Raw genomic sequence first — 26,153 nt, 5'->3', positions numbered from 1 at the left:
CGATATCTCGAAAAGGCGTCCACCTATAGAACTAAGGATTACTCCCTTTTAAAATACTCATTACCACCTTTCATTTGATACCCAAATCGTACAAACACATTCCAGAGTCACCCCTGGCCCACCCTAATGGCGATATCTCGAAAAGGCGTCCACCTATGGACCTAATGCCCACTCCCTCTTAAAATGCTCAGTAACACCTTTCGTTTGATACCCATATCGTACAAACACATTCTAGAGTCACCCCTGGCCCACCCTAATGGCGACATTTCGAAAAGGCGTCCACCTATAGACCTAATGCCCACTCCCTCTTAAAACGCTCAGTAACACCTTTCATTTGATTCCCATATCGTACAACTAGAGACACCCCTGGTGCACCTTTATGGCGATATCTCGAAACGGCGTCCACCTATAGAACTAAAGCCCATTCCCTTTTAAAATACTCATTATCACCTTTCATTTGATACCCATATCGTACAAACACATTCTAGAGTCAGCCCTGGTCCACCTTTATGGCGATATCCCTAAATGGCGTCCATCCATAGAACTATGGCCTACTCTCTCTTAAAATACTCTTTAATACCTTCCATTTGATACACATTTCATACAACCACATTCCAGGGTTACCCTAGGTTCATTTTCCTACATGGTGATTTTCCTTATTTTGTCTCCATAGCTCTCAACTGAGTATGTAATGTTCGGTTACACCCGAACTTAGCCTTCCTTACTTGTTTTTTAATTTCAGCAGTTAGTAACCGGTCGTTTCCGGTTCGGTTAGTTTTTTTTGAACAGTTTTTTTTTTTTTAATTTTCGGTTTTTTTTTAATTTCAAGTTTAAATGTTTAACGGTCTGTCCGTGGCATCCGGTTCTGCCGGATGTCGATAACGTACGTCTGTGATTCGTACATCGTTTTAATTTTGCTCTCAGTCTCCCACAATCGTAAAGAGAGAACCATTGTTTACTAAAATTTACAATGTAGAGAACATTTTCAGTTTTCTCAGCTATCATTACCAGCTTGTCAGTGGGGGTGTTTTTCGGTAGTAACTTTTTTGCATACATGTTAAAATCAATTAGAATTAGCAATTGATGCAATTGGTTTATATTCTCTAATACATTAAACAATTAGAAAGGTTCACCTAATTCCCATTAGATAATTGAAATTTTTATTCTAATGGTAAATCTAATTGCAATTAGTTGCCATTAGCAAAAAAAATTGGTTTACCTTTACAATTAGAAATCTAATTGACTTCTGCTAATGCAATTAGATATTCAATAATTGATTCTAATTCAAGCTAATTGAATATCTAATTGCATTAGCAGAAGTCAATTAGATTTCTAATTGTAAAGGTAAAAAAATTTTTTTGCTAATGGCAACTAATTGCAATTAGATTTACCATTACAATAAAAATTTCAATTATCTAATGGGAATTAGGTGAACCTTTCTAATTGTTTAATGAATTAGAGAATTTGGCAAATGAAGGTTAATTAGCAATCATTAACATTATCTAATCATTACTTAACATCTATGCTTTTTTGTTCGCTGAAATATATACGATCGTTTTATAAAAATACGTCTAAGAGACGTATCGTTATCTTTTACGTGACTACAAATTTTATATGTAATTTTTGCCTAAAATGGTAATTTTAGCTAATATTTTTTTAAGTATAGTTAAAACAGTTAATTCATTCAATTGCAGTACAAAAAAATTTATTTTATTTTAATTTTTTTGCTATAAATTGAGGTCCTTCGAAAAAGACTGATTTTTGTAAGGACAAGTCCAAGACAAGTCAAACTTAATTTTTAATATATTAAAAAAACATTTTTCTTTAAAAAACATTTAAAACAAGTGAATATATATCAAATGATAAAAAAAAAAAAAAAAAACAAACAAAAATTTAAGATTTTTTTTATATCTTTAAGGTCCTTAAACTTGAACACGTCTCTCAGACGTACGTTATCTTTCTAGGGTAAAAAAATAACGTTATCTTTCTAGGGTTAAACTCGCAGCTAAAAACCGGACCCTGAAGTGTTCGGTACCTCGGGGCATTAGCTTACAGCTCAGCCTTAAAATCTCGAAAATTTAAAATTTTGGAATTTACAATAAAACGTGTGGTATATACTTTTTCATTTACGGAGTTTTTATAGACACATATATAAGACTTCTTTATTCCTTGTACAATATGCTCGCTCGGAGGTATATCGCGCCATGTAACATATTACTATTGTAAAAGTAAAAGGTGGACCGTAAAAGGTAACTGACTTCGATATATCCTCTGACAGTTAATCTGAATTTTTTTTAGTTATAGCTCCGAGCGTTATGCTTAAGTTGATATTGAAGAGAAAATTTTTTCCGGGTTGTGAATCAGGACCAATCTACTCCAAAACCTTTAATATATTGAGCACTTGCCTTTAAATTTGGTACAAAAGGGGTTTTGGCTAGTTTAATACTTACTTCTTTTACGGGGAGTAGGCCAGGAACTAGGGACTTTTCTGGAAGGATTTTTTTGAAATCTGGTTCATTGCTGCCGCTAAATTAATATATACATTTTTTCCAGGATGTAAACAATGGCCTTCCAAAAGAATGCATTTAAAGAAAATACTTGGCGTGATTTACCTCCGAGGAGATTAAGACCGAGCTTCTCTTCCAGTTTGCGTCGTGCTCCTTTTATGCAAGGCAGATGAATTTTCACTGATACGGTGTTCAGGGCAGCAATACACTCGGAGTTTTTGTCAAACCACTGTTGATGGGCCATTCCTCCTAGAAAAACTTGTTTCTAATTGAAAAGCCCTTTTCTAAATTAAGATGTTGCTTTGCCCGCAACTCTTCGGTTTGGTAGGCAAAGCATGCTATCACCTTACCATGGCGATTATATCGCAACCCTCTGCGAGCTCGTTTACTAATTTCGAGGCCTCTCATAGACCCCATTACGAGGTATTATCAACTGCTCAGGCGACTATCTCGCGACATACGCAGATGAAGTTTCAGTCGCCATAGGTGGCGTTTAGGAATGTACATGTCTAAAAATGGGACACATTAAAACAAGGACTTGCAAAGCTCATATCGTCATAATCGATCGGTTATCAGCACAAGGGTCATTCCGCCGTTTCGATATGCTCAATTTTTCCTCTTTGCTGACGGATTTATATATTTTACTACACTACACTATCACTAAAACAACAATCCCCCAGCGGGTAAGAATATACCCGCGGTAGGTATGCCTGTCGTAAGAGGCGACTAAAATACCAGATTCAAGGGGTGTGTAGCGCAACCCTTCAGGTTGCCAGCGCAATATATAGCTTCTCCAAACCTAATTGTCAACCTCACCTATCCGCGGCGAATCCTGTTTCACTAACAGACGAGGCTCTGGCGACCCCAAGCTCCTCATGGAACTTGGGGGTGGGGAGGGAGGGGATGGCCTGAAGGTTTAATGTGGCCACATAAATCGTTCCCGAGATGGTCGGGCTAGCACCATAATGGTGCTGTGTTACCGGAGCGTACCGGATCTGTATCCGGCAAAGGACCATCACATCGATAACACTCCCCAAAGCCTTCGGGGAGCAACCTTATCGATACAACAACAACAACAACAACAACTAAAACAACAAACCAGTTATATGGGTGCAGCAAACTGATAACGAAACGAAAGAAAACAATTAGTCACAAGTAATTCTATCAAAGCAATCACCTTTGATAATTCATTATTTATTAATATATTTGTTAATCTATTCACAGTGTGGAATTCAAAAAGCAACTCATTATACAGTTGTTGCAACTTCCAATTCCCTCTCTTGCTATCGTGGTTTTTGTTCTCGTAGTATAATTCTATACAATAAGCTCTTAAAATTATTAATCAACACATTAAATTATTTCCAGCAAAGAATAACGTCCACATACTTTTACGAACCCTTCTACATGCATACATATTGGTATGTAAATATATATATGCATACTTTTATATACCATGTATGTCAGTATAATTAATAAACTCAAGGTTACTAAAAACTAACTTAATTTTACAAAAGCATTGACTGTCTTAGTAAGAAAGCATAAGTATAAAATATTATGCACAAAAATTATTTTTAAAAAAGAATGTGCATGCCAATTTATGAAGCTGCCGTAAACAATTTAAGCATTAAAAGTTTTTTTAAACAAATTTTTACACTTTCGACGTAATACATACATACATAAATTTTTGCTTATAATTTCTTACGCTTATACAAATGTTTAGTATTTTTGTTTTCGTTATTTTTACACATATTTTATTCAATTAAATACATATCTTAAATTTATGAGTGTGGGAGGTGCTGGTTTCAGGTTTGTTTTGGGCTTCAAATTCTGGTTTATAAAAAAAGCAATAGCAATTAATTGAAGTAGCACTTTTTTTGTACAAATATAAATTAGAAATTTTATTTCATTATAATTACATGAGAGTAGTACAAATACAAAAAGTATTACATAAAATTAATTTAAAATGTATACATATTTTCGCTGTTAGTGGAATTTCTTTAGAGATGGTATTTGCTCTTCTAAGCCTAGTTAAAATTTTTATTATTTTTTGTTTATTTTCAATTAGAAGGCTGTTAAAATTTCTATTAATTCTTTTTTGTTAAACTTTTTTTTTAACTACTGTGGATTTATCAAGTTTTATTCATCGTATTTTTATGTTTTTGCCTATTTTGTTCGTTTACAAATATGTAAGTAAGTTTTCGTCTAGTCCCGTGCATTGCAATAGCAACTAAATGTTCAATAATTCTTGTTTTACTTGCTATAACACTACACGGGATATATAGCTCTTCACAACAACTCATAATATGTGGAAATGTTTTATTAAGAATTTAATAACATGATATATGACTGCGTTTTTGTAGTTGAATCATATCCCAATATACAATCCACATCATCCTCACAGATTAAACAATGCATCTCGTTCGATCTATAAATGTTATTTATGCGCATAAGCTCGTACATATTGTTTTGATTAGCTTTAAATATGCAGATTCTATTTTTTCAGTTTAAGCTTGCTTATGACATGTTTATGGCTTTAATAACGTTTCTCTGCGGCATCTAATCAAACCACAGAATCTTTGCGTATCCTAAAATTTAACAAATGATTTATTAATTTATTTATTCATTTGTGTAAACATTAAGAAATGCTATTAAAATACCACATATAATTTTCGGTCTGTGGTGCCCTCATAACACCAACTCCTCCACCTAAACGTCTATAATTCATACAACCGCACAAACGCCATTGATTTGTTTCAGGATCATATACTTCAATTGTTTTTAAGTAAGCGGAGCCATCAAAGCCGCCAACTGCATACAACTGACCATTAACTACGGCTAATCCAACCTAAAAAAAGGTCAATTAAGTAAATGCCAATTTTCTTACTTTTTCCTAGATTTTAGTCAAACTTACGCCACTCCGACGAGAAGTCATAGCTACAATTGGGCTCCAAGTATTTGTATGGGGATTGTAGCGTTCTGCTGAAGATAATTCCATGCAATCATCACGTCCACCCACTGCATAAATGTAGTTATTGAAAACAGCACAACCCAAATGTTTGCGACGGGTGGACATTGGGTTGACGGCACACCACTTATTTTGTCTAAAAAATTTTAAGTTTAAGTAAAAATATGCGATAATTTTCACGCAAAATACAAGCAAACATAGTAGCATAAGGCAGAATACCATCGTTCCCGAGATGGTCGGGCTAGTACTTTTATGGTGCTTTGTTACCGGAACGTACCGGATCTGTATCCGGCACCTTCGGGGAGTGTCTTTATCGTTAATAAAACATTAGAATACCATGACATGTATAAAATGGCATTGCACGATTAACTTTTCTGTTTAACTTACCTGGGATCATAACGCTCTACGGTGTTAAGGGGACACTGGCCGTCAGAGCCACCGATTGCATACAGATAGCCGCCCAATACAGCTACGGCCACGCCCAAACGGCGCGTAGTCATCGGAGCAACCTGTTTCAAACAAAACATTTTATTAAGATCATACATTTAAAATTTTCGTGCACATATACTATGCACCTTCGACCATTTATTCTCTTTAGGATCGTAACGTTCAACATGATTCAAACATTGTACTCCATCTTGTCCGCCAACTGCATATAAAAATCCATCAAGCACCGCCACGCCCACACTGGTACGGCAGGATGTGGTTGGCGCAACATCACAAGACCATTGATTTGTTTGTGGATCATAACGTTCAATACTATTCAAATAACTTTGACCATCATGTCCGCCAACAGCATATAGTAGATCATTTAATACAGCAACACCAACACCACAACGACGCTTACTCATCGGTGCAACCATTTTCCAATCATTCGTTTGTGGATCAAAACGTTCTACAGAAGCGATGGCATCACCTGAACACCAACCACCAACAGCAAATAGAACTTCACCACGACGTGTTGGTTTACGTGGACGTGTACGTGGACCTTGCATTAATGGACGTTCTTGTGGTAATAGCAAATAATTTTTAGCCTCATCGACGAGATCACGGCAAGCTTCGTCGGAACGCACCAACAAATCAGAGCCAACAGTGCCGACAAGAAATTTGGGAGACAATAAAGGTAAGCGTACATGTTGGAGTACCTGAATAATTTAAATAAAATTGAAGTTTTTTAAATTTGAAAATATGCCGTCGCCTAAATATAGACAACTTACTTGTGCTAAATGTTGTCGCCTATCAGCAACATTATATTTCAGCCAAGACATTACTGCATTGAATACTTGCTCTTCTGAACGTACATTCAATTCATCACTACATATGATATCCACCAGTTGCCCAACTGGCAGTAATAAAAACTCTTCACTCTCCATTACCTCTTGGAAGTTGTGTTGTGTAAATTTATCAGCAATGCGTAATAGTTCACGGCATGAATGCGTATCAGCAAAGGCACGTATGCCTAGACAATTTGTTGGATCCAGTTGACGCTTCAGAAATTCACAACAGATATCTTGTATTTCAACTAATTGCAATAAGCAAGCGGCTGGTAGTAATGTCTGTACATTAGATTCTTCAACAATGATATGAGCAGTATAACAGAAATCGATAAGTAATTCCATAGCATTCTCATCAATATCTCGTATGGTTACTTCGGTTTGTCTGGACTCTTCTAATTCGCCAGTAAACATGGCGCGAAAGTATGGACTGCATGCCGAAAGGATGACACGATGTGCAAATATTTTATGACCGCCAACATTTAGTACAACATCACATAGTTCACGATGACGACGTAACATATTCAATTCGGATAATGTTACCTTGGGATGTTTTTCGGAGGTGTGCGATAGTCGTGCCGGTGATGGTGGACGGTCAATGGCACCAGTTGAGGCACCTGCGCTGCCACCTGTGCCAGGCAACATAGGATCGCCCATCCTGTTCGCCGCTAAACGCAGCGGGGCAGAAGCCCAACCCCACACCGCGTCTATCTGTAATACAAAAAAGTTATTGATTAAGTTCGACCTAGAATAATCATAACAAAATTAGAATATATATTTGAAATTGTTTTAACGATATGCATGTTGTTGTTGTTGTTGTATTAACGATAAAGACACTCCCCGAAGGTTTTGGAGAGTGTTATCGATGTTGGGGTCCTTTGCAGTATCTAAAACAGGAACGTTTCGGTAACAAAGCCTGACCATTTCTGGAACTATTAATATGAAAACATTAAACCTTCTAGGCCATAACGTCCCCATCCCCTAATTCCATGAGGAACTTGGGGCCGCCCGAGCCTCGCCTGCTAAATATGTGTATGACACATTCATATTTGTAACAGGATTCTCCTCGAGTAGGTGAGGTTGACAATTGTGGAAGCTTAAAAGCTATAAAGTTTTGTATTGCGCTTATAAACCCCTTGAATCCCTAGCCATATGCCTATTTTTTATGAGCATCCGTTTCATGCTTAAGCTTTGACGGATAATGGGAATGTCACTATTACACCTGAGAATCTGATTTTGATCGCGAACAAGAGGTACCTAATGGTGTGTTCTTTTCTAGAAAACCCAATTGTCAACCTCACCTACCCGTGGCGTATCCTGTTTAATAAACATGATGGATATAGGGTGTCGGCGGACGGTATGGCCTAGGTTTCATGCGGGCATACCAAATCAATCCCGAGATGGTCGGACTAGTACCGTTATGGTGCTTGCTACCAGAACGTACCGATCTGCATCCGGCAAAGGACCATCAACATCGATAACACACCCCAATGCCAGTGTGTCCTTACCGCTACAACAACTCTTAAATTTGAACTGGGTTACCTGCTAGTTGGCAAAATCTCTGTTTGTAAGTAAACGGACCCCTTTTCTTATTCAGTAGAACATATTTTGTGAAAAGAACACACAAACTCACAAGAGGGCTTAGAAGAAGCAAAATGGCGACATTATGTTCAGAAAAGAAAACGCCATAAGAGTTTTCGAGAATTAAGAGTATGATAACGACACGTGTTTTTAACACTTTTAAAAGTAGGATAGTCGCCACGAAACATATTCATATCCCACAATATGCTTGTTATTTTGCAGTGAAGCTCACAACCGTCGAGATTCCTTGCAATTTTTTTTTTATTTAACCGCTGGAGAAGGTTCATCATCATTCTCATCATCAATCCTTCATCTCCAGTTTTAATCCAATGATCACGAATCGCACAATTTCCACATGCATGATCGTACAACATACGCAAGTACATAAAACTGTGCACAAAACTATAAAGTACGGCATCCAAAATAAACTAAAACAAACACCTTGCCTCGCCCACCATGGCAGTTGCTGCAGTGTTAATGTGCTCACAACAGCTGTGAATAGACATTGCCGCCCTACCTACATTAAACCTATCTACTTACTATTCAACAATAAAAAATGAAAAATGAAATGAAATAAATATGTCCACTTGCAGTTATTAAGGTTTATACATAAAGATATATTTATATTTCTTACCTTAGCGTTTTTCTCAACACCAAGCCCAAAACACCAAGCCCAACTCCAAGTGGCGATTCTCGAAAATGCAATTTTCGCTGTTTCCTTAGTTGCGTCGGTACATCGAAATAAATTTCTATTTTAAATTTTACATACGTGCTAAATGGAAAATATGCTCTGAATTTATATTAATTCCACTTTTCCGGACTCAACTAATCACACGAGCATCGTATTTTCCTCCAAAATATTCGTCAGTGATGGCCAGATTGCTGCCGCCCTATTCTTTTGGTTTCTCTGGTGCTACTTCTATTTTTGTTACGCTTTGTCCAGTCTTTCGTTTGGTTTTGCAAGGCAAATATTGGCAAACGTAGTTTTATTGCGTTATCTTAGCGTATTCAGTGTTAATAATGCTTTAGTTTGCACTCCACCAACATTTTCATTATTTTAAAATATTTTTACCAATAATTTTCATGAAGAATTGCGGAAATTATAATCATTGTAAATTTTACCAAGTAGCGCAACTAACAGCTGATCGGCGAAAATTCGCACATTCACACGCACAGTTCTCGACTCAGTTTCAAAACAAAACTTTAGATTATTTAATTCAAATTTTAAAGTGAGATAATCCTTACAAATTTATGTATACAGAATATATATGGCGTTTTTGTTGTTATTAAAACAATAGTTTTATTTATATTAAAGCTTTTATCATTTTTTTTTTTTAACTTTGAAAAATCTCCGAACACCATTCCTTCATTATATGACATTCGACTGCCTAGTCCACTGCCTTCCACTCTATTCGCAACATAACCTCTACTTAAGCTGCCAAACTATATAGTAAACAATGATTATAATTTTTCTCGATTCACCTCACTGCACAAACACAAACACGCATCCGACTACAGTGTAGCCGTATAGCAAAAATTTAAAACTTTTTCATGCAGTGCAACCTTATCGTAAATTGTTTACGATATACAAGTTAAGGCACATTTACATAAACGGATTAATCACGTAGATTCGCTTTGACATCGTGAAAAGATAAATACATAGATCGCTTTGTTGCTTCGAACTCAAAGTTTGTGGAATGGAAAATTGAACCCAAAAATTGAGTTATACAGCCTTATCCTTTTTGACGAACGAGGTGGATGTAAAACCGGCATACAGAAAAATTTACATAAACGTTTTGTTCATATTGGGAACATATGTCAAAACAACCCAGCTTTTAAATAGAATGGCAACTACATACTTGTACCAGGTTGCCATGAACCCTGTAGCTGTAACGTTTGACAGTCACTTGAAAGTGTTAGCTAGATGCCCAATGCTTCTGATAGCTCTAATTCACACCGAAGATCTCCTGATTTAAGGCCGGAACGCATGAGATTGGTTTCGATGCAGCAGCGTGCTTTGACACATGAGTAGATTACACATTTGCCGTCTTTCAGTGAGTTTTACAGCTCCGACTCACGCTCAATTCTCACGGGAATGCTCTGGATCATTGAGAGACTTGAGAAGCAGATTTCGTGAAATTTTCGCACACGTGAAATGTTATAAGCAAATGTCGCCGCTGTTTTTCATTTAACTCACATGGCGAAAGGCTAAGCAGCGACATCTATTTTTGAAAAAGTAGATATATTAAAGGCCTCGTTGCCAACCTAAAAAGAAGTAATTAACAAATTATCTGGCTCACAAATTGAACCAGACTTCTATCTGGATTTATCTGGCTCAAATCGTTGTTGTTGCATTTACATGCAAAATTATTTATCTGGCTCAGGATTTTGCCACCGGATGATAGCTATTGAGTTCGATGTTTTCAAAGATATATTTTTTGTTTTTAAATTTGAATTTTAGAAATAAAATAAAATCTTTGAAGCGTTTTTGTTATCCCTAATAGGCTTTTGGGCTGATACATTGCGGATAAGTAAGGGACACTATGGGCTGATGAGCGAATCTGGTTGGGTATTGATTTGTAAATCTATTTCGAGGGTCAAGCCGAGATAACGCAACTTATGACCGAGACTCATGTATGTAGGGGGTGGGATGGCCTAGAAGGTTTCATTTGGTCGTCCAAATCGTTCCCGAGATGGCCGGGCTAGTACCTTAATGGTGCTTGTTACCGGAACGGTTCCGATCTGCCACCGGCAAAAGATGGCAACCCCAAGTTCCTCAACTAGGGATTGAGGAGGGTGGGATGGCCTAGAAGGTTTAATATGGTCATATAAATCGTTCCCGAGATGGTCGGGCTAGTACCTTAATGGTGCTGTTACCGGAACTATATCCGACAAACGACCATAAACATCGATAACACTCCCCAAAGCCTTAGGGTGTGTCTTTGTCGTTAATACAACAACAACAACATCCGGCAAAAGACTCACTACCCAAGGCCTTCGGGGAGTGTCTTTATCAATACAACAAGAAAAACAACTGACATTTTTTAAATTTTTTGTTTTGGCATTAAGCGCACTCAAATGAGTATGAATTACAAAGCGATATTATTTGCATTTTTATTATAGTTTGTGGGTTTATAAATTAAATGGTTTACAATTTTTTTTCATTGACTTAGAATTAAAAAGAGTGCAAAACTACATAGGACATGATTTAAACACGATTTTTTTTTCTTTCAACGATTATTGACCTTCCAAAGTTGAAAATTTTGACATAATTCGAAAAAACTTCGCAGTTCACTGGACCGAATGATATGGGCTTTCAAAACCATCTTAAATTAAAACATACATATGTCCATTTCTTAATGGCTACGGCACATTTAGCAACCCTCTAGCAATACGCATAAAAAATTCATATGCTGTCAATATAAAGCATCATCTCGCTAATTTAGTAACTTAAGACATATTAAAGTTTTGTGTAAAGTCATATTCTATGGTCGGTATAACTGTTTGTACGAATTTCAAAAATATTATCAAATACATATGTACACCTAATTCGCCACCACCCTCTTCAACAGTTTGAATAATTTTTTTCATAATATCAGCATGTCGACACGGATGCACACTAGCCATATTCGGCCCAGGCAAATGTGGGTGGCTTTCCATTGTGACAGTCTTCTTGGCATGATCTTGTGAAACGTCCTCATACATTTGTTCAACAGTTAATGGCTTTCGATGCTACAAACCAAACATAAATGTAGCAATATGAACTTTATTATTTAAAACAACCTACTGACCTCATCATAGCCAACCACCCAAAGACGTGGTGTCTGATAATATTTGTCATACGTGATGTGTAGATCGTAGGTACGGGTATGCAAGACAGAGTCTGTGTTATCTGTGGTAAGATCAGTGATGGCATTTTTTGTGGATGTTTCCTCGTCTAACTTTCGTAATGTTGTTGCTACCGCCGGATCTACCAATTGTAGCATACCACTCTCTTCGAATTCATCCATATCGATTGCTTCGTCATCCTCATCATCGTCATCATCGTCGTTGTTGTCAACTTTTCCTGCAACACCAGGACCATTGGTAGCTTTTTCGCTAACAGGTGTAAGCATTTCGTCCTTTCAATTAAAAAAAAATGTAATTTATAATTATGCATGACTACATTTTACATACTTTGCTTTCGTCAAGTGTTAGTTCGCAAACTTTTTCTTCCACCTCCGCTGTGCCATCTTCATTCAGTTGATGCGTTTCGACCCAACCCCCATCACCACCCTCCTCTTCTACGACTGTCTCCTCACCGACATATTCCATTTGTCTGCAACGTCTATAGCATGCCACATTGCGCGTGATAAGGAATTGTTTATCTATAAACACGTAATAATACATTAGCTTATAATATAAATTATTTAATATTAAAGAAACACCTTTGGGTAAATACGGTTTTGTTTTTGTTTCATCACCAGCAGCCCATTGCCATGTTGGACAATGATGCACTAAATGATCTCCTGCGGCTACAAATTCTTCTGGTGTTAGAACACCAGTTTCACGAAATTTAGATTCCTGAAATGAGAAAATGTTTTTTTATTTATAAGTACCACGCCACTCCCACATTAGTTCACCTTTAACACTGGTGTAAGATACTCAGCAACGTTCAGCGCTGTTCCCTTTACAGTGTTCAAAACACTTTGCATTGTGGGCGATTTTATTATTGCACTTATTTACAAGTATTTGAATATTAACTATTGAGAAGTTCACTGATTTTGAGGGAATTTGTTATTGGCTTCTTTTATTTATTTGCTGCTGAACAAAATATTTTTTTTTAACTTTCGCCGACAATCAGCAGCCCTAATTAGAAAGTGACATTTACTTCGCGCTGACAACTACTGATATTTGAACCATGATAGAGTTGTTCTATTGTATATCGGGCAAGTTCCAGGCAAAAAACATTACCACATAAAAGCCCGTCACATAAGCAGGTTTCCCTTATAGTTGTCAACCAATTCTTATGCATGCCAGTAATATCAAAGAGGATAAATATAATAAGAGCCGTCACTCGTTATTTTTTAGGCAATTACACCGATGTAAACTGTGAGGTAGTCGCTACTTTTTTTTTTTTGGCGAGATTTTTATAAATGTCTTCTATAAATTTTCATGGGGTATTTGTGTTTATTTTTCCGACTGTATTGAATTAATTATTTAATCCTCTTTCCAAAAAACACGTTTGCATAAAGTGACAACACCGCATGGATAAATGGAAGGCAATTCAAAAATGTCCCTCATGAAACAAAAGTAGCGACTACCTCACAGTTTACATCGAGTAAATGCCTAAAAAATAACGAGTGACGGCTCTTACTATATTTATCCTCTTTGGTAATATCGCCACAATCAAGACCTCTGAACACATAAGAATAACCTATTTGACGATCTCCATACAAACACATACAGTCAACTCATCTGTCAGCGCACGATGCTGCATTTTGAACCAAATAGGTTATTCTTAAATGTTCAGGGATCGTCAAATTGGTTATTCTTATGTGTTCGGGCGTTCACGAAAGATGTTGCGTTTGCAAATATAAAGAAACTTTAGACTGAGCAATGAAAAATACTTAGGCAAGGTGCACACGAAGCTACGCGTCATAGACGCTGCAGGTGAAATCTGTACGCTTTGATGTCGAACACATGTACTTGAATGGACAGCGTAAACTGCACGAAAACTTCACGTAGCTAAGAGTACAGCAATGTTGGACGCTGAGTGTACGTACGCTTCAAAAAAAGAAGAACAAGATGTTTGTTAAAATTTTTTTGTATGCAAATTTGTGTAATTAGTTAGAAAATGTTATTTTATTTAATAAAAGTGCGTGAAAGGTCTAATACCAAAGCGAAAAAGAGTATTCAATACCATAAAAGCCTGGTTCGACATTGTTGAAGCGATTGTTATGGTAACGCATCTACAGTGGAATCAGTAAGGAAGGCGGTCGGCATGATGTAGTGGTGCACAGTGGGTAGTCATTGTCGGCTGGGGCGGGTCCTTGCCAACCTTACTGTTCCTGCGCCATAAACAGAAAAAAAGTTCCTATCATGCCTATCAAACTAGCAGCTGTCAAAATCAAAATAAACTGACAGAAGCGCAGAGACCGACTCAAAACGCTTATAAATTCAAATCAAGACGACATCCGGTCGAACCGGATGCCACGGACAACCCGTTAACATTCCAAAACTTAAAAATTCAAAAATTCAAAAAAAATTACCGCAAAAAAAAATTACCGAACCGGAGATGACCGGTTACTAACAGTTTAAATCAAACTCAAAAGAAACGCTGAAAAATTAAATAATAACAAAAAAGCTGAAAAAAATTAAAAATAAAAAAGAAAAGGGCCGAATATACATAGGGGGCGCCGCGGGTGTTGTTGCGACGCCCGGTGCTTTATCCCACCCTCAAATAACCATGGCCACCGACGCACCTAAATCTCGGTGGCCCCTTACCTGTCTTACCTTATGCCTTCTAAATAATTGGCGACGCCAGCATTCCCATTTCAATTACAAATTTATTTATAATTCATCATTTATAAAGAAAAATTTATATGAAGATGTATATATATACTACTCGATCCTGAGTTTTATCTAAATTTGTTTCCTTCAAAATAAGGTATACGCATTAAGTTATAGAGAAAAATGTGATAAAATGCTTGTTTAAGAGGTACAAAAAAATAATTTCGAACAAGGAAATTTGTACATAAGTATCTATTTGATGGAGTTCATTTCGATCCCGGTATTAAGAAACATGAATAGTAAATATTAACTTTGTAAAGCCAAAGTAATAATTCCTTTTTGGGGCTTTAGACGTTTTTAAATGGTTCTAAAACAAGTTTGGTTGCAAGTTTATTGCAGCTTTTCAAATAAATGATCCTTCTTTTACTAATAAAAGGTGTTTAATATCTTTAACTGCTATTCTTTTGTTCGCAGCTGTATGTACATATAACATTTTTTTTTTTCTTTTTAAGAAACAATTATACAGGAAATTGTATTCCTTCTTATTATAACTAAATTTGATAACAATGTTGCTGCTGTTGCTCTGGTTTACAGGTCATTTGCTGAAAAAAATGTGTAATTCATCTCAATGCTCTTTCGAATTTATTTCCATACTGCTGAATAGATTTTAATTTCATAGGTATGCTTGTACATAGCAAATAACGTGGAAACCAAGCGACGCACACTGGAGTAAAAAAAAATACCTTAAAAATAGTTGTAGTTATTTGGCTCAAAATTCCTATAGTAGATCGTAGATCGCATTACAGAATTTTGCAGACTTCTTAACATTTACATTTTATATATTCATTTCTAGATATTCTTGCGTTCCACTCGAAAACGTCTACGCCAATATGCTGGAAGTTTTTTTAAAACCGGACATTCTTTTTTTTTTGTTGGGTATACTAAATTTGGTGTTCGCTTTCTTTCTTCTACATGTATGTAAATGCATATATTTAAGTTAATTATATATACAGATGTATGAACCGCGTTTAAATAGTTGTTTCTCTAAATGTTTTCTTTTTTTTTTAACCAACATTATTTTATTTTAACAATTGCGCTAATGGTTTGAATTCTGACCGGACTTCCTACACATTCATAGGGTACATAAACGCACGACCCATAACCAAAAGGCAGGCATTAGCGCCCAAATATGTGTCCGCGCTTTTAAGCACAAAAAAAAAAGGAACTGACTCACCCAGTAGGCCGGCGTTGATGGTTGTTTCACTCTGGTCTGAGGGGATCGAGCGGACCTGGTGGCAAGGCAACTTCGTGTGGACCTTTACCTTCTGGATGACTTTGTGCTAAATTGGGCGTTCGCTGTATTACGCTGCAGCGTACTGCTGGCCCTGGAGGCGGATGGGGTGTTGGACGCTTTCCAAAGGTGGTGGTGTACTTCGCAAACGTAGAGAAAGAGGTCTATCTTCGAGTATCAAGGCTTCTCCTCACAATTAGTTAGTGCCGTCCGAATCCGAGTCGGAATCCCTAGAACTTTCCTCACTAGGTTTGACTTGGAAGCACTGACTTACTACTTCAGCTGGATATTTGGATATTCTTGTAAGGGTTAGTACCACTAGTTCCTCGGCATTTTGCTGATTGTTCTTTGGCCTTTTAAATGACCTTCTTCCTTGTTTCCCAAAAATTTTCCCACGTTTTTCTCGGTCAGTGCCGGAAACTCAACCAATTCTTTTTATTTTTCTTGGTTTCGAATAGCGTTTTAACATTTGATTTGTACGGATTTAAAAAAAAGTATATAAATCGTTGATACGATACGACTTGGCACAAGCAAACACGTTATGGTCTAGCTCCGTTCATCAGCGTGGCAAATCCAAAAAGGGAAGAGAAAGAGCCGCGCGAAAAACTTTTTGTCCGGAACTCGTGGTGGTTTTTTTCTTCTTTTTTCTGTCTTCTTTTTTTTTTCTCCCCGTCTTCTAGTGATGGCCGGTCTGTCTGTTCCCTTCTTTTTCGATATTTTTCATCGCAACCCTTTCCACATCGCTAGGTGTGTTCCCGTGAACACGCTCCCAAGTGGGTCGTAGCCGTAGACCGTAGCAGCAGACCGTAACAAACCTGCTTCGCTTTGAAGACCTGACGATGAAGCGAACAGGGAACCGGATCATCTGTGGGAAGCCATTGCCAGGGATCTCCGATGACAAGCAACGTGGGGCACGACTCACCCCTGAGATAAGAGTCTCAAAGTCCTACTACGAAGCTAGCCGGGCAACATGGGGCCATCAAAAAAAAGTTAAGTCAAATTTGGGAATTAATTCTGTTTCCTAGTTTAAAAGGGCTTTGCGGCAATTAGACATTTGTTATGGAGAACTCGTCAAAACTCCGAAAGGTTTCAGTGGTTATCGCCCCCACAAAAGGCAAGACAAAAAAAAATAGATATTTTGATACGGAGAACTCGTCCAAACTCCGAAAGGCTAGTCCGACCTAAGCGTGGACTGCCAGGGTGTTCACGGTCCTCGGTGAGTACGCGTGTGAACAACCTATGAGGTCAGTGCTCGGGGAGAATACTGGGCGAGATGTCCCCGACCGCCAAAACGCCCAGACAAAAAAAAAGGTCCAATTGGTGGGTGTATAAAAAAAATCAAATTGTAAATTGGCAAAAGAAACGTTTTCTAGTTCATTGCGGGCGAATGTCCGACGCGTGAAAGCGACCTATCAATTTCCCGTTTAGGTCCTCGAGATCATACAATGCGTTGCCTATTTTTCGAAGCACGCGACACTTCAGGTATTTGGGTAGGAATTTGGCATTAATGCCCTGTTTAAAATTACTTAAGGCAAAGTTTCTCCGAAAAACTTCCTGACCTTCCTTATAGTTGACGTGTCTAGAGCGCTTGTTATAGGTGGTTACTCCCCTATCTTTGGCCTGATCTAAATTTCTACGGATCTGCTCACGAATATTAGTCAACTTGTCAGCTCGGCTTACTACCTTGACCTGGTCTTCTCGAAGGCTGCCGAGTTTCCCTAAAATGTTGTACGTTGAGGCATGTTGGACCATGTTTTGGCCATATAACGCAAGGTATGGAGAACACTGAATCGCTGTATGAAAATCACTTCTCAAAACTGATAAAATCTCGGGTATATGCTTATCCCAATCAGTATGGTCAGGTTTATCTTTTAGGAAAATCCTAATCTTAGAAACAATTTCTCTGTTGACGCGTTCGGATGCGTTCGCTTGGGGAGAATATAGCCCCGTCCTCACGTGCGTCACCCCGTAGTTTGCAAAAAATTGGTTCATTTCCTTCGAGATAAACTGTTTACCATTGTCACTGTGAATAAACTCAGGGACCCCTACAGCCGGAAAAATTTCTGAAGCGAAGTAATTTATAACGTTTACAGTGGTGGCTCTCTGCATGGGCTTTAGCCAAACGTATTTTGAAAAATGGTCTAGTACTATGAAAAGAAATTGATTTCGCCGCTTAGATCTCGGATACGGCCCTAGAAAGTCGCAATACAACCGCTGAAATGGCCTTTCGGATTCAAAGGTACTCCCTATAGGTGGTCTCGACTGCTGATTGGTGGGTTTTACCGTTCTGCAGGTGTCACAACGCTGGACGTAGTCCCTGACGTCCTTAGCCTGCTGCGGCCAGAAGTACTTCTGCCTAACACGTTCTAAGGTTTTCTGCCATCCGCCATGGTAACTCCGGTTAGCGTCATGTGCTAATCTCACTGCTTCCTCAGTCAACCCTTTTGGCAACCATAAACGCCACAGCGAGTCTTCTTCCCCTTCCAACCCCTTACGAAACTTAACTCTTTTGAAGATTACACCGTCTACCGCTCGTAAATCCGGAAGTGATTCCTCGTTTTCGGTGACGGTCCGAATTAGGTCTAAATATTCGTTGCTGCAAAATTCGGGAGAGACTAAATCTATTTCTCCGGGTGTGGTAGTGAAAGTTAACTCGTCAACATCAAAACGCGACAGCGCGTCTGGTACTACATTCAGGGTGCCCTTACGATGTTCCATTTTAAAGTCGTATCTTTGCAGTAAGAGTGACCATCTCGCCAACCTCCCGCTCAAGTCCTTTTGTGTCATCAACCACTTGAGACTGGAGTGGTCCGTAATAATCCGAAAAGGTAATCCTTCGACATAGGGTCGGAAACGCTTCACGCTAATTATGGCTGCAAGACATTCCAGCTCGGTTACTGTATAATTGCGTTGAGCATTATTCAGCTTTTTCGACACGAATGCGATTGGATGCTCAGCGCCATCATCATCGACCTGAAACAATACTCCGCCAACACCTATTTTGGAAGCGTCGCATTGTATTACGAATTCTTTGGAAAAGTCTGGTTGGGCCAAGACAGGCGCCGAACTCAAGGCTACTTTTAGTTTTTCGAACGCCTCTATAGCTTCAGGAGTGAGTTTAAACGGGCCTGCTGACTTGCGGAGACAGTCGGTCAAGGGACCTGCCAAGTCAGCAAAATTGGTAATAAATGCTCGGTACCAATTCGCCATGCCCACAAACCTACGCACTTGCCGAGGGGATTTAGGGATCGGGAAGTTTTGTATTGCTTCTACTTTTCCCGGATCCACTTTCAGACACCCGCTGCCTATCAAATACCCTAAGTAGCGTATTTCCTTCTGACAAAATTTACTTTTTTCCACATTTATTGTCAGACCTGCATCTCTCAAACAGTTCGCCACTTCCGCTAGCAATTTTAGATGATCCTCAAAATTAGTGCTACATACCATCAGATCGTCCAGGTAGACAAAGACGTTCTCTCGCAGACGCGAAGGGATCGCCTTGTCCATCAGCCTACTCATAGTCTGCGGTCCATTGCACAGACCAAATGGCATCACCTTGAAGTGGTACAGAGGCCTCCCCGGAACTGCGAATGCTGTTTTTTTCTTCGAGGACTCTGTCAATTTGATCTGGAAGAACGCGTCTTTCAGATCAATGCCACTAATAAAATGCGTATCTTTCAGTCTGCTCAATAAGCCGTTGATATGAGGCAGGGGGTACGAATCCTTCTTAGTCACCGCGTTGACCTTTCTCGAATCTATGCACAGCCTGACTTTGCCTGGTTTCCGGACCAGTACTACAGGACTACACCACGGGGAGTTGGATTCTTCTATAACTCCTAACTGTAGTAACCTGTCTAGTTCTCTAAAAGCTTCGGCTTGCCTCGGCGGCGAAAGAGGAAAATGCTTGCTTTTTATAGGCACAGCATCACCGGTGTCGATGTGATGCTCCACTAATTTAGTTTGCCCTAGGCCTAACTTCTCGTACGAAGGAAACGTCTCGATGACTTTTCGCAATTCTGATTTCTGGTTTGGTGACAATTCATGGAGGTTCGGTTCCTCTTCCTTTTCAAGTCTAACCTCAAGGCACTCTACGCTTGGGAATATTTCGGGAGCTAACGCAAATGCTCTCCAAAAATCTACCCCGAAGTATGCTTCTTGGAGCAATGAGGGAACAAGGTAAAAACGAATAACCTTTGTGATATTTTTAAAAGTGACCGGTAGGGATACTGAGCCTAAAATTTTTTGCTTGTTGCCGCCCGCGGTATATACGAACGCATGTAAGGGCTGATATTCGAAGCCGTTATCCTCTAGGAATTCTACTCCATTTTTCCCTAAGATGGAGACGTTGGCTCCCGAGTCTAACAACCCTACAAGAAAACTATTTTTAATTCTAGCCTTTACTAAAGGCCTTTCGTCCTCTGTAAGCGTTAACGTGGTGGCTTGCAGCAGTCTACGCTCCTGTACTCTCCGGTGGTATCTCTTCCTACACTTCAAAATATTGTCCGATACCGGATATTGGTCAAAAATGGTATGTCTCATTTGTTCATACCTATCCTCCCTTTCTTTTAGGGTTGGGAAAAGTTGCGTTTGGCACGCGACATCCCTATGCTGGCGTCGCAGAATTTTGATTTGCTCGCCCATCGTGAAAGAGGACGTTCGACTCTCGGATTCAGAACTATTCGAATCGTCAGTACTATCGGGGAAGGTTATTATTACAGTCGAGGGTTCTTCTGCCAGGGTACTACTGCACCTCGGAAGCTCACCAACTCCATGCAGAGATTCGCCCTCTGGTTCAGCGCACGGGACGACGCCTCGAGCACTGGCTGATGTGGGAGCTATGAAGCCGAACGAGGTTCCCCCATCTTCTCGCTCGGGTACTGGTTTCCCTGCCTGCGATGGTCCCTAGGGCATTTAGGAGTGAATACACCCTTATACCCACATTTAAAACAAAAAGGACTTTTTATGGGTTCCTCGCAATATATATAGGAGTGCCCCATTCCCTGGCAATTCCAGCACTGGATTCCTGAGTAGTCCGGTCTTCTGCTGCGTCTATATTCCAGCGCCTCTATCTGCGGATCTATCTCGCCGTTCTCGCCTTCCATCGTCATGTCCGGGGTTGTCACTCGTGCCTCGCTTACATGCCGTCCTGGGTAATTGGCTCCCAGCAGCTTGCTCTCTTTCAGCACTTGTTCACCTCGGCGTGCTACATCGCGCAGATCATGGAGGTTCCTTACGTCCGCATTAAAAAGCATTAGCTTAAGGCTACTGTTGACGTTCCTTTTTATTATGTCAATCAGTAGAAGCTCTGACATCGGCTCCCTTAAGCGCGCGTTCAAGGAGATTATGTCCGCGTGAAACACGTCATAACACTCACTTGCCTTTTGCTTGCGCATGGAGATCTCCATCATGATCTCGTGGTCCGTTTTCAAGGTGCCAAACTCTCTTTTTAAGGAGTAGCACAAAAAGGCATATGTCGCATTTGGGTTTTGTTTTGTGAACAGCCAGTACCATTCTTCGGCTCGTCCCGAAAGGAATAAGTGGAAACTGGCCATTATTTGTTCGTCAGGGCATTGTGTGCGCTCACACAAGGTGTTTAATTTGAAGAGGAAATCGCTTACACTCCCAGTGCCGTCGAATGCGATTTTCCACTCCTGCGGTTTTACTGTTATGCTGCTTGGAGTCGGGTACATTGGCGGTACTACCGATGGCAATGGGTTACGGTCCATCCTGCTTGCGTTCCTGTGTTGCTGGTGTGCTTGCTGCGTGGATTCGAGAGCGGCGTTGAGCTGGGCCATGTTGGCTCTAATTGAGCCCATCTCTCTCCGCATTTCCTCCTGCGAAGCCTGGAACAGTTGGTGTAGCACGTCCACCCACGAGCCTCCACGAGTGGCTTCGTCCTGCATTCCTAGGAGGTTCGCCTGATCGCTGGTAGCGTCCCCAAAATTTCCAACCTCTTGATTTGGTGGTAAGGCACCCGCTCCATCTGGTGCATAGTTCGACACATTGGTCATTATCCCCGAGATGTTGTGGGTGTTTAGCAGCGATGCATTTAAATTGCTGGTGCTTACAGGTATGTCCAGTTTGTCGCGGTCGTCGTTCGGGCCCGAGCCTATATGAGTCCCCGCGGGATTTCCGTAGGATCCTCCTACTGGGGTATGCACCACCAAAGGACGCCTTGCTTTCGAAAAAGCCCCCCTATTAGCACCGCCCCGGTGCTGGTTCCCTCGTAAACTGCCCGCACTCTCGAACGGAGTGTTCCGGCCCGTTTGCCCGTAGGACTGGTTACGCGACATAATCCGTTAAAAAAAAATTCTTTGTCAAATCCTAGTATTCGGAAAAAAAAAACTTCTGTTCCCAGAAGATGGTTTGTTAAAGGAGAAAAAAAAAGTTTATATATCTATATATAAAAAAAAATTGTGCGAGAATTAAGGCAATCATTTATCAATGATCGCACCAAAATAGAGAAAAAAAATTTCAAAAGCTGAAAGGAAAACGGTTAGTTATCTATAAATTTTATATGAACAATGTAGGTGGTGATGGGAACGCTGACATCCCATCACTAGAAGGCAGTAGGCTAGGCAAAAAAAAAAATTTAATACAAACACATTCATACTTGGCCCTAGTGCTCCCAACCGCAATCGGGGGGGGTCTTAAGGCCCCCCCTCCGAGTTTGGTTGGGGCCACCAGGGTCCGCTCCAGGCACACACGAGTAGGTCTCAACACGCCCAGCCGCAACGCAGGGGCAGTCTCCAGGGGCTTGCCCCTGGGACTGGTTGGGGGTGTTGAGGCCTCCCGTCCATTCTCGCTGGACACCCCTCCTGCCTCCGCCGCAATGGGTGGAGCGGTTTCGAAACCGCTCCCCCAGTCTGGTGGGACAGGAAGGGGTGCCACTCTGAATCCCAGCTCAACCCATCACCATCCAGGTGGTATTCCAAGCTACCACCTGGGACGTGGGATGAGCTGGGGTCCTCACTACACGCGCACACACATTCACCCTGGACAACACAAATTCGGCTAAAGGAAACAAAAAACTACTTTACAGCAAAACCCCAATTTAGCGGACAATATTATTCCATAGCCGACTAACGGACAACATTCCGGGAAAAATAAAAAAAACCCACTTACAAAAAAAATTAAGTGCGTGCAGCACTGCCTCAACGGGTGAAAATAAAAAAAAATTCCGGAGACTTGACGTAAAGTCTCGTGGATCCCTCAGCTACCGGAGACGATGATCACTCCGGACACCCTGATCCGTCAACCCATCCCCCCGCAACGCAGGTGGCTGCTCCTGCGGCTGCTCACCCCGGACTGGTGGGATGGTCAACTTCACAAGTTGACCAGGAGTGACCCTCGCACCCGGCGCCTCAGGAACCACGTTGGGCGCCATCTGTTATGGTAACGCATCTACAGTGGAATCAGTAAGGAAGGCGGTCGGCATGATGTAGTGGTGCACAGTGGCTAGTCATTGTCGGCTGGGGCGGGTCCTTGCCAACCTTACTGTTCCTGCGCCATAAACAGAAAAAAAGTTCCTATCATGCCTATCAAACTAGCAGCTGTCAAAATCAAAATAAACTGACAGAAGCGCAGAGACCGACTCAAAACGCTTATAAATTCAAATCAAGACGACATCCGGTCGAACCGGATGCCACGGACAACCCGTTAACATTCCAAAACTTAAAAATTCAAAAATTCAAAAAAAATTACCGCAAAAAAAAATTACCGAACCGGAGATGACCGGTTACTAACAGTTTAAATCAAACTCAAAAGAAACGCTGAAAAATTAAATAATAACAAAAAAGCTGAAAAAAATTAAAAATAAAAAAGAAAAGGGCCGAATATACATAGGGGGCGCCGCGGGTGTTGTTGCGACGCCCGGTGCTTTATCCCACCCTCAAATAACCATGGCCACCGACGCACCTAAATCTCGGTGGCCCCTTACCTGTCTTACCTTATGCCTTCTAAATAATTGGCGACGCCAGCATTCCCATTTCAATTACAAATTTATTTATAATTCATCATTTATAAAGAAAAATTTATATGAAGATGTATATATATACTACTCAATCCTGAGTTTTATCTAAATTTGTTTCCTTCAAAATAAGGTATACGCATTAAGTTATAGAGAAAAATGTGATAAAATGCTTGTTTAAGAGGTACAAAAAAATAATTTCGAACAAGGAAATTTGTACATAAGTATCTATTTGATGGAGTTCATTTCGATCCCGGTATTAAGAAACATGAATAGTAAATATTAACTTTGTAAAGCCAAAGTAATAATTCCTTTTTGGGGCTTTAGACGTTTTTAAATGGTTCTAAAACAAGTTTGGTTGCAAGTTTATTGCAGCTTTTCAAATAAATGATCCTTCTTTTACTAATAAAAGGTGTTTAATATCTTTAACTGCTATTCTTTTGTTCGCAGCTGTATGTACATATAACATTTTTTTTTTTCTTTTTAAGAAACAATTATACAGGAAATTGTATTCCTTCTTATTATAACTAAATTTGATAACAATGTTGCTGCTGTTGCTCTGGTTTACAGGTCATTTGCTGAAAAAAATGTGTAATTCATCTCAATGCTCTTTCGAATTTATTTCCATACTGCTGAATAGATTTTAATTTCATAGGTATGCTTGTACATAGCAAATAACGTGGAAACCAAGCGACGCACACTGGAGTAAAAAAAAATACCTTAAAAATAGTTGTAGTTATTTGGCTCAAAATTCCTATAGTAGATCGTAGATCGCATTACAGAATTTTGCAGACTTCTTAACATTTACATTTTATATATTCATTTCTAGATATTCTTGCGTTCCACTCGAAAACGTCTACGCCAATATGCTGGAAGTTTTTTTAAAACCGGACATTCTTTTTTTTTTGTTGGGTATACTAAATTTGGTGTTCGCTTTCTTTCTTCTACATGTATGTAAATGCATATATTTAAGTTAATTATATATACAGATGTATGAACCGCGTTTAAATAGTTGTTTCTCTAAATGTTTTCTTTTTTTTTTAACCAACATTATTTTATTTTAACAATTGCGCTAATGGTTTGAATTCTGACCGGACTTCCTACACATTCATAGGGTACATAAACGCACGACCCATAACCAAAAGGCAGGCATTAGCGCCCAAATATGTGTCCGCGCTTTTAAGCACAAAAAAAAAAGGAACTGACTCACCCAGTAGGCCGGCGTTGATGGTTGTTTCACTCTGGTCTGAGGGGATCGAGCGGACCTGGTGGCAAGGCAACTTCGTGTGGACCTTTACCTTCTGGATGACTTTGTGCTAAATTGGGCGTTCGCTGTATTACGCTGCAGCGTACTGCTGGCCCTGGAGGCGGATGGGGTGTTGGACGCTTTCCAAAGGTGGTGGTGTACTTCGCAAACGTAGAGAAAGAGGTCTATCTTCGAGTATCAAGGCTTCTCCTCACAATTAGTTAGTGCCGTCCGAATCCGAGTCGGAATCCCTAGAACTTTCCTCACTAGGTTTGACATCCCTAGAACTTTCCTCACTAGGTTTGACTTGGAAGCACTGACTTACTACTTCAGCTGGATATTTGGATATTCTTGTAAGGGTTAGTACCACTAGTTCCTCGGCATTTTGCTGATTGTTCTTTGGCCTTTTAAATGACCTTCTTCCTTGTTTCCCAAAAATTTTCCCACGTTTTTCTCGGTCAGTGCCGGAAACTCAACCAATTCTTTTTATTTTTCTTGGTTTCGAATAGCGTTTTAACATTTGATTTGTACGGATTTAAAAAAAAGTATATAAATCGTTGATACGATACGACTTGGCACAAGCAAACACGTTATGGTCTAGCTCCGTTCATCAGCGTGGCAAATCCAAAAAGGGAAGAGAAAGAGCCGCGCGAAAAACTTTTTGTCCGGAACTCGTGGTGGTTTTTTTCTTCTTTTTTCTGTCTTCTTTTTTTTTTCTCCCCGTCTTCTAGTGATGGCCGGTCTGTCTGTTCCCTTCTTTTTCGATATTTTTCATCGCAACCCTTTCCACATCGCTAGGTGTGTTCCCGTGAACACGCTCCCAAGTGG

At 39.7% G+C, this 26,153-nt stretch overlaps 3 protein-coding genes across 3 annotated transcripts in view; 1 reads left to right on the top strand and 2 right to left on the bottom strand.

Annotated features, from left to right (window-relative positions):
- LOC137252016 (larval serum protein 1 beta chain-like) overlaps positions 1–26,153 on the top strand; it is an 85,773-nt gene that overhangs the window by 12,964 nt on the left and 46,656 nt on the right. The gene's annotated exons all lie outside the window — the stretch shown is intronic.
- Positions 3,664–9,472, bottom strand: dbo (Kelch-like protein diablo). The gene is made up of 7 exons (XM_067791914.1): positions 8,962–9,472; positions 6,690–7,457; positions 6,048–6,617; positions 5,860–5,981; positions 5,419–5,608; positions 5,165–5,352; positions 3,664–5,092 (listed from the first exon to the last, which is right to left on the bottom strand). Exons 2-7 carry the CDS (start codon positions 7,401–7,403, stop codon positions 5,068–5,070), a joined length of 1,809 nt encoding a protein of 602 aa, XP_067648015.1. The 5' UTR covers positions 7,404–7,457; positions 8,962–9,472; the 3' UTR covers positions 3,664–5,067.
- Positions 11,403–13,217, bottom strand: Atg3 (Autophagy-related protein 3). Its single transcript, XM_067792311.1, has 5 exons — positions 12,950–13,217; positions 12,755–12,890; positions 12,504–12,694; positions 12,119–12,448; positions 11,403–12,059 (listed from the first exon to the last, which is right to left on the bottom strand). Exons 1-5 carry the CDS (start codon positions 13,019–13,021, stop codon positions 11,778–11,780), a joined length of 1,011 nt encoding a protein of 336 aa, XP_067648412.1. The 5' UTR covers positions 13,022–13,217; the 3' UTR covers positions 11,403–11,777.

Source organism: Eurosta solidaginis, chromosome 5, assembly GCF_040869045.1.
Source record: "Eurosta solidaginis isolate ZX-2024a chromosome 5, ASM4086904v1, whole genome shotgun sequence".
NCBI lineage: Eukaryota > Metazoa > Arthropoda > Insecta > Diptera > Tephritidae > Eurosta > Eurosta solidaginis.
The sequence above is the reverse complement of the archived record's forward strand: the minus strand, read 5'-3'. Positions and strand labels throughout refer to the sequence as shown.